The 9,212-nt window shown below is 37.8% G+C and overlaps 1 protein-coding gene across 2 annotated transcripts; it reads left to right on the forward strand.

Moving 5' to 3' along the window:
- The first annotated feature begins 145 nt into the window (after positions 1–145).
- LOC306899411 (B-cadherin) lies at positions 146–7,443 on the forward strand. 2 transcript variants are annotated; one of them, XM_079465631.1, is made up of 15 exons: positions 146–235; positions 1,204–1,260; positions 1,425–1,589; positions 1,807–1,962; positions 2,059–2,203; positions 2,293–2,459; positions 2,553–2,681; positions 2,792–2,977; positions 3,186–3,433; positions 4,535–4,677; positions 4,782–5,006; positions 5,084–5,302; positions 5,427–5,560; positions 5,739–5,861; positions 6,086–7,443. In XM_079465631.1, exons 1-15 carry the CDS (start codon positions 191–193, stop codon positions 6,335–6,337), a joined length of 2,394 nt encoding a protein of 797 aa, XP_079321757.1. In that variant the 5' UTR covers positions 146–190; the 3' UTR covers positions 6,338–7,443. The 2 variants fall into 2 exon arrangements, with proteins under 2 accessions (XP_079321757.1, XP_079321758.1); XM_079465632.1 differs by having other exon boundaries at positions 1,437–1,589.
- The last annotated feature ends 1,769 nt before the right edge of the window (positions 7,444–9,212 follow it).

Genomic DNA, 9,212 nt, shown 5'->3' on the forward strand with positions numbered 1-9,212 from the left:
AACCGAGGCCTGTCTGCTATATACCAGTGTTGATCTAATGTATTATTTACTTTATAAGGCGCGTCTTCAAAAGACAAGTTCTAATGAACTGTTGTCGATACTTGTCAATAACACCTTCCCAAAAACATGCAAATGTTCTGACACAGCTTTGGATGGAAAGAGAGACGTGTTGCTCATAGAAAATGGAAGCATGACTGGATACAGTAACATCGGTTTCATCTGTGTTTTGTCTCTGGTGAGTGTTTTAATGTACATTTTTAATGTTATTGCATTAGACAGTTTTAAGATCTTAAACACATACAGTTATGGAAAAAATGAAGAGACCTTTTCAAAATTATATTCAGTTTTTCTGAATATATATGCACGTTTAAATGATCGTTGTTTCATTCTGTGAACGTCTAAGAATTTTTCCTCCTAATTTCAAATAAGAATATTGTTGCTTATATATATCTCTCTCTATATATAGAGAGAGATATATATATATAAGGGTGAAAAAACAGAAAAGATGCAATGTATTTTTGTCAAACCTCAAATAGAGCAAGGACAATAAGTTCATATTCACTTCTTAAGCAAAACTTGTTTAAGCAAAAAAAAAAACAGTAATATTTCTACAGTACATGTATTTAGTTATGGTTACCCTGGACTGGAATGGGCACAATACATCTACAGTTGAAATGCTGATGAGAAATCTCTTTTTTTTTTTCATTTTTACACAACACAAAAATGTACATCACAATATCTGTTATATTGAATTCTGCTTATTAAAAGAAAAGTATGTACTGTACAATTCCTTTTTTTTATTATTTGAGTCTGTAGACTTTAAAAGATATAACTGACTTTGTAGTTCCTATTTTGGCAATTTCATGCATTTAATGCTGCCTTCATGTGCTCTTTCGGAAATTCAATAATTCCCACTTCAACCCCGTAACCTGTAGTAACGTCTTGATTTGGTAACATTAAAACAGTACACTTACTAATAATTAAGTTGCATTAAAACGTTACAAGTATCTGCTAACATTAAAAGAGCACCATTCCATAAATTATTTCCGTGTTGAAGTGAGTTATCGAATTTCCGAGAGCAGGTGAAGGCAGCATTAGTCTTGACTTTTCATTTACGTCACATTATTTTATGTGAATTTCTGTGCAAATGCACATCAGTGTAACATTGTCTTACTAATATGTTTTGCCACATTCTTTGTACAGGTGATTTTGACACTCCAGGTTAAGACCAAGCCACAGTATGCGGCAGTCGTTGAGCAAGTAAGACATTTACATTTAGCAGATGCTTTTATCCAAAGCGACTTACAAATGAGAGACGATTTTGTCTTAGAAGATAGTCTAGATATTTGGGGATGACTCGACAAACACTTCTGTATTGTTGCCGTCCCTCCAGCTCATATTAATACATTTGTTTTAAAATAAAGCCCGTCTTTCAGAATGCAACAACTCCAAGGACCCAAAGTGTGTTTCCGATGATGGTCTTTCCGAAGGCATCGGCCAGTTTGATCAGAAGAAAGAGGGAATGGATGATTCCCCCTATCAACATCCCAGAAAACGACAGAGGCCCTTTTCCAAAGGAAGTGGTGAAGGTGGTCTTTGTTCTGCTCTTGTTTATCATGTCACAAAAGCCTGAATTTCTATCATCATGTGCTCTTATGTTGTCCTGTATGACATTCACTCATGTAACTCAATGGTGACTGGAGCCATCAGTCTCTAACATTCAGCTTTTTTGTGTTCCACAGAAAAAAAACATGAGAAAACAATTTTGTTTACCTATATACTACCCCTTTGTTTTGTGCTCCACAGATGAAGTCCACTGCAGCTGATTTGATGAAAATGGTTTATTATATCACAGGCCCTGGAGCTGACCAGCCTCCCGTTGGTCTGTTCAAAGTGCACAGATATTCAGGCATGTTGTCTGTCACTGACAAACTGGACAGAGAGGAAACTAAAGAATACATCGTGAGTCATCTGTCATGCTCTCAGAACCTGTTCAGACAATTATCATAACAACATTTGTGCTGATAAATGTTCTTGTTTTTGGTGCGTATGGAGCAGCTTACGATTCACGGCTCAGCGGAGAACGATAACTACATTGAGAAATCTGCTGAAATCATCATAAACATTATTGACCAAAATGACAACGCACCTGTCTGTACCCATAATCCTTTTAGTGGAGAGGTCCTGGAACAGTCAAAGCCAAGTAAATGACAAATCTTCCAAAGATATGACCTTAGATATTTAATTATACTCAGAATTATTATAGTGAATACTGTTCATGTTTTTTTACAGATGTGTCTGTCGTGCAAGTGTCAGCGAAGGACTTGGATGATCCAACAACATTAAACGGCATAGTGCGGTATAAACTGGTGAGGCAGGAACCCAGCGGTGATGTGTTCCGCATTGACCCTGTCACTGGAAACATTGGCGTCTCCTCCTTTGGCATTTTAGACAGAGAGGTACTAAAACTCAAACATTGACAGAGAGACACTTACTGGAGAATACGTTTCACTTTCAAGGGAATACGACTGTCTGTCTATGTCTCTACACAGACTTATCCTTTGTATAAACTACATGTGGAGGCTGCAGATTTGGAGGGACTTGGCTTGTCCACCACTTGTATGGTTATCGTCAAAGTCACCGATAGCAATGATCATGCCCCTAGATTCAGCCAAAACATTGTGAGTCCCCTTGTTTAAACACAATTTTCCAGGACCTGGTTTTTAAAGATGGTAATGTTGAGTAGTCACAAATTGTTGTGTTTTGTGTGTATGTCCATGTGCTCTGGCAGTATACTGGTACGGTGCGAGAACATAAAGTAGGGGAAATCGTTGCATGGTTGACCGTGACAGATAAAGACGAACCTTCGACTGCAAACTCAATGGTGAAGTTCACCATCATCGATGGCAACGAGGAAGGAGTCTTCAACGTTAGCACCGCCCCCAACAAGATGGAGGGAATCATCACAACAATAAAAGTAAAATGTCCCAAAAACGATTTTTTTCTTTTTTTAAGAAAACCGTGACTGATGGTCACCCTTTATGTTTGTGAGTTTTGCAAAAATGTCACATCTAACAACAAGTATTAAAAAAGCTTGTCTACTTCGACAACACAAAGTTAAACATTTTTATTTAAATGTAGTGTTTTTATTTTAGAGATGTTAAAATCAAGTTGTGTGTGTTTAGGGTCTGGACTTCGAGCAGGGCAGAAACACTTTCTCTTTGCTGGTGGTGGTGGAGAACACAGTTCCATTTGCTGTTCCTCTATCAACCTCGACTGCGACTGTCACCATCACGGTTCAGGACGTAAATGAGCCTCCCATCTTCGAACCCACTGAGAAGCAGGTCCCCGTGGCCGAGGACCTCGCGGTGGGCAGCACCATCACTTACTACACAGCTAAGGACCCCGATACTGCTAGACAACAGAACATAAGGTCGTGCAGTACATACGCAGACTGACTTAAGCCACATTTAAAGTGTGTGAATTCAGAACAAACACTAAAAACATGTCATATTTGTTAAACAAATTATGTTAACCTGTTTTAGAGGGTTTCAAAAATTACTCTAACCAGCTTTCATTTGACAATCAAATCTTTGTGTATGTTAAACTGAGTTTCCAAGAACATTTGTATCTTTAACTATTGATATGTCATCTACTGAAATGATATTTATTCATTGAATGTGGCTTGAGTGTCCAGATACATGTCAACTCAACTTATTTCAATAGCGCTTTTTACAATTTTCATTGTTACAAAGCAGCTGTACATGAAACATATTGACTATAAGCAAAACATTAAAGTTATGCAAGTTAAAACAAAAGAAGTGAACACACAGAGAATACAGACAAACACACAGGTTCATACACACGCACATGAATAAAACACAACTCCACATGCACGCGCACACACACACAGCGTGGTTGTAGAAGTCAGAGAAGCCCACATTTAAGATAAAAGAAAGACAGGTCAAATATTATACGGACCATAAATTAATATATATAATAATAAATACATTTTAAAGTTATTTTAATAAATACGAATGCTTTAAATTCTAAAGATGTCAGCTGCCCCCCAGTCAGGCAAACCGTTCCCAGAATGCAACGTGGCTAGGAACCCAAAACTCCAATGGAGAAATAAAACAAAGTTTAAGCACTAGATAGGAAAAGGATCTACCACCTGCACTTGATTTTGATATTCTGACCGGAGGCCTGAGAACGTAGTGAATATGCAAGACTGTAAGTCCACTGTAATCCCTTTAAAGCAGCGTCTCTTTATGTAGGGTGCTTTGCTTTGTGGCCCCCAAATCAAGACTTATGATCTTAAACTCAATTCAACCACAAACATATTCAATTAAACAATGCTGGAACATTCATTAGTTTGGTTGGTGGTCTTATTTTTGATTTCCATATTTCATAAAATGCCACAAAAACTGTGGCCCCCATGGATCCATCTTGGGACCCCCCTCTTTTTTAACCACTGCTTTAAAAACCCTTCTGCCTGTCTGCTCTCACACATTTAAATGTATTCTTTTGTCAGATATAAGATACCAAAAGACATAGCTAAGTGGTTGGAGATCACAGAAGACACTGGACAAATTAAAGTCAGGAACCCCATGGACAGAGAGGCCTCGTTTCTAAAAAATGGAAAATACACGGTCTTAATAGAGGCATATGACAATGGTAATGTATAAAAGCTCCACTGTTTTCAAAATCTAAATCGAGATTTAGGTTAGGAGATCGAAATGCTTAATATAAAGATGTTTTGGTTTCTTTGTTTTCTCCAGATGATGAACCAGCCACAGGAACCGGCACACTGATAATCCATCTAACAGATGTGAATGACAACGCCCCAGTTCTGGAGCAGCAAAGAGCCCAGATGTGTTCAACAGAACCAGAACCTGTCCTATTGACCATCACAGACCAAGACGGGCCAGAAAACAGCCTTCCGTTCCATGTAGAACTGCACAATGAATATCAAAACAACTGGACCGTCGTCGTCAACTCCAGTGGTACGACCAGTACTCTTAAAAAGCACCTCCACGAGTTTATGTTTTCTAAATGCTTCTCTAACTCACTCTCATCTCAGGAGATGCTGTGTGGCTGAACCCCCTCAGACATCTCGAAGTCGGCCAATACCACCTGTTGGTGCGTGTGTATGACTCCCAGATGTTATTTAAGGACAACTCAGTCATGGTGGAGATGTGTGACTGTAAAGGCCGTGATGTCGTATGCCTCGCTGGGGTTCGTGCTGCGTACGTCTCCACCCTGCATATTTATGTGTTAGCAGCTGTCTTTTGCCTTCTTTGTAAGCAAATTATTACTTTATATTTTTATTTGAAAACTAACCATTTTAAGAGTTTTTACGTACCTGCTATCAGATGAACGTGGGTAAAAAAACTGTGTTGATAAAATCTTTATTTTTTCCTCAGTGCTGCTATTGTTGCTTCTACTTTTTCTGAAGAGAAAGCGCGGGAGGAAGCAAAAACAGTTTATCCAGACAGATGACAATGACAGGGACAATATGTTATGTTACAATGAGGAAGGAGGAGGGGAAGAAGACCAGGTGAAGGTCCTTTTCCACTGGGGCTGCTTACATTTGTTTGTTTTTGTATATTTGACTTTGTATTGTCCTTATGTGTGTTTGTGAGAGAGTGTTTACGAACAAATGTATAGCATAAAAACAACAGATTGAGCTTCTAAAATAAACCTGTAATACGTGTGTGCGCATACGTGTGTTACAGGATTATGATATGAGCCTGTTACACAGCGGACCACAGGTTTTCTATACAAACATCACGCCGACGGATTTCTTCTATCGGCAACATAGTGAGGACAATGAAGATATTGGAAACTTCATTAATAATGTATGTATTGAACACCGCCCAGGCATTAAGATAAGGGCTCACACTAAACACGTCTTTATACTACCCACTTACAGTATGTAGCGAAGGGATCAATTAAAAATGATTGTTGGCTAAGTTAAGGTCATGTTAGTTTGGCAAGAATGTTATTTCAGTAAAAGGCCATTTAGGAACACATCATTTTCACTACACCCTTGTGTAATATGTTGCATTATGTGGTTGTATAGACTTTGTACACTGCAGTGGATGACCACCATTTGGCACCGCGTGACTCTTTGCTGGTGTTTGGTTATGAGGGTGACGGATCGAGCGCCGGATCTCTCAGCTCTCTGCATTCCTCCATCAGTGACGGCAGTCAAGACTACCAGCATCTGCAGCAGTGGGGATCTCACTTCACAAGACTCGCTGACATGTATGCAGGAGATGGTGAAAGTACAGCGCACGATCGGAGCGAAACTCTCTACTTGACATCATTTTAATCTCGTTGCTGTCTATGGATAGAAAATAGTTCAACTAGTAAACTAAAACAATAACACGGTTACATTAATTTTTTATTTGTTTAGTGCAGGTTGTCAAAGCTATTCATATTTTTTAATCATTTCAACATGTTTTTTTTGCTTGTTTCTATATACAGTAGGTTACATATATGTATTAAACAGGGAATTTACATTCATCATATATATTGGTTTGTATTTATATTATAAAATATGTAAAGCAGTGATATATACATTAGGATGGTTAAAGAGACTGTACTTATAAGGGATACACGAAAAATTGAATAACTCCCTCTCTAGATGTTTCAAACCTGTATGGAAATATGGAAGATTTGGAAAAATTTTAGCAACTGAAGGTCCTGGGACATCACTGACTACTATGGTAGGAAAAATTACAATGGTAGTCAAAGGTTACTTTTCTAAATTCTTTCAAATATAATCTAAAAAATTCAACGGTAGTCAATGATATTCTAGAGTTGCTAACATTTTTCCAAACATCTTTGTTCATCAGGACAAAGAAATTCATACAGACTTGGCACAATTTGAGGGTGAGTAAATGATGACAGAATTTAAAAGAGTATCCCTTTAAACATATAAAGAATCCCAGTTACACAGCTTTTTCATTTGAGACGGTGTAACCAAAACAACCTTTGATCAGATCTTGACCGATCACAGATCAGGATCCTCCCTATTGGGCACGTCTTAACAAATGAGCTTTGATCTGTATTTCAAGATGATAAATTTCTTTTTAAAAGTTGATTTCTGTATGTTTTCTTATGTTTGTTTAATCTTGTGTTGGTTTGGAAGGGTGTTTTTATATGAGATGTCAGGGTTTCCAGAGGTAAGATGTATGTTATTTTACTGTAAAAATGTTAGTGATAAACTATTATTGTAAATGTTATCTATACTGCTCTTCATACATTCTGTATAAATCCAGTAGGGCTTCTAATAACACACTGACGTTTAATGACTTTGTAAGAACTCACTTTTACATGCTCCGTTACCACTTGATTTTGCAAAAAGGTGTATTCTGTATACATTATTTATGCTCTATGTAAAGCTTGCTGGGAATAAATATTTACACAATCTGTATTGGTGTCAGCATTTATTAAACTCAACCATTCAACCTGCACGAAAAATGATCAATGGTCATTCTAAAGTGATCATTTCAAAGATGTTGCTCCACTTTCACCTTTCAACTTCCTTAGTTAAACATGCAAAGTATAGAGATCATACAAACATTTTGAATTATGTGCGGTATGTAATATAATATAAAAATATATAATCTAATGCTGTGTCTCTTTCTGTCTCTCAGGTTGTTCAGATTTTTAGTGCTATCTCCAGTGCTCTCTCCACCATTTCATATACGTGTTTGAGTTTCAGATGCTCTGTGTCTATGACAGCACCCGTCTGGTGTGCCCTGCTTGTAAGTTCTCCAGTTAAATTTTTGGGTTTCAGGTGATGACCCAAGTTTATTCATGATGCTATTAAGATGTCCCTTTATTAACCAAAGACTTTGTATCTGTGTTTGTTCCAGTATATTGCCACTGGTTCACTTTCAATCGACGTACGGAGGAAACAAAATAAGATCAAAGTGAGTTTTCTGTTTTACGTCCGTTGTTACATTTTTTGTAAACCTATATAAATGATATCCTTTGAAACCAATCTATTTTTCGGTAAACGATTTTTTATATAAAGTTAACTTTTAAACACTCGAGGTGCCTTCATCTCCATCCTCCGCAGCACCTTCTGTAAAGCACGTAAACACAACACATAAGCATGGAGTCAAAGCATACATAATACACCAACATAAGCTGAAGCTTACACCAACTTCTGAGCTTTCTTTTGAACATTGTGAATATCACTCAAGATAGTTCCCGCAGCTCGTCCACAGACACTGAATAAAGTCTGCAGGACCTTAAGGCCTGAACTTGAGCAGGCTGCCATCCTCCAAAGAGCAAACAGATCTCTGCAAAGACATAAAGCAAGAAATCCAAATAAGGAGAAAAAGTATTCAATATATATAGGCTACAACACTTAAATAGAAGTCAAGAGATGAAAACAACAGGTATACCCCAAACAAGCTACAAACAGACCGATCCTGTCTATCAGTAAGTCAACGTAAAAAGTAGACTGGAGGTATATATACAGTATATTTTTTACTATACATTTTCCAAGTTGTCAGAATGATGTATGTATTCTCACACATACTAGCATGTCAATCATTTAATAACCCTTATTTCAGTTCATTAAGATCACTGGGATTGGTCTCTCCCTGTCAGAAGTAGGAAGTTCTCAGTTAAACTGAAGCTAAAATGCGAGTCTCTGCAGGAGATGACGACTCAAGCTGAATCAAAGCGCAGCAAGTGTCTCATACACCACCTCCAATGAGAGCTCCTTTTGGCAGAACCTGGTCTCCTCGAGTACCCGTTCCACCTCGATGAAGGACATGCTGTCGGCTCTGATGAATGATGATGTCGCCGGCCTCATCAGAACGGACATCACCACTGGCAAACATCCATCCCTTCATCAGGTTTGGTCGCATGAAAATGACTGTTAGCTTCGAGCTCACGAATACACTAGTTTACTCTTACACACAGACAAAATAAACTTTTAGAAGATATACGAATTCATTACACGGCTCTCTGGAACATTTCATTTTGATTGGTCAGTGACATCATTTAGGATTAGTATCTCAATAATGAAAACAATAAGCAACACAATGTGATGTAGCTTCACACATCAGTTCACATTTTAAAATAATCATACGTTTCTCAACTTCGACAAATCTTTTTTTGATGAATCTCGGGGGAGATGGAGGAGCTTCTTCTGCTGCCACTTGTTTCCTGCAAGGAAACAA

This window comes from Barbatula barbatula (genome assembly GCF_947034865.1).
Source record: "Barbatula barbatula genome assembly, chromosome: 10".
NCBI lineage: Eukaryota > Metazoa > Chordata > Actinopteri > Cypriniformes > Nemacheilidae > Barbatula > Barbatula barbatula.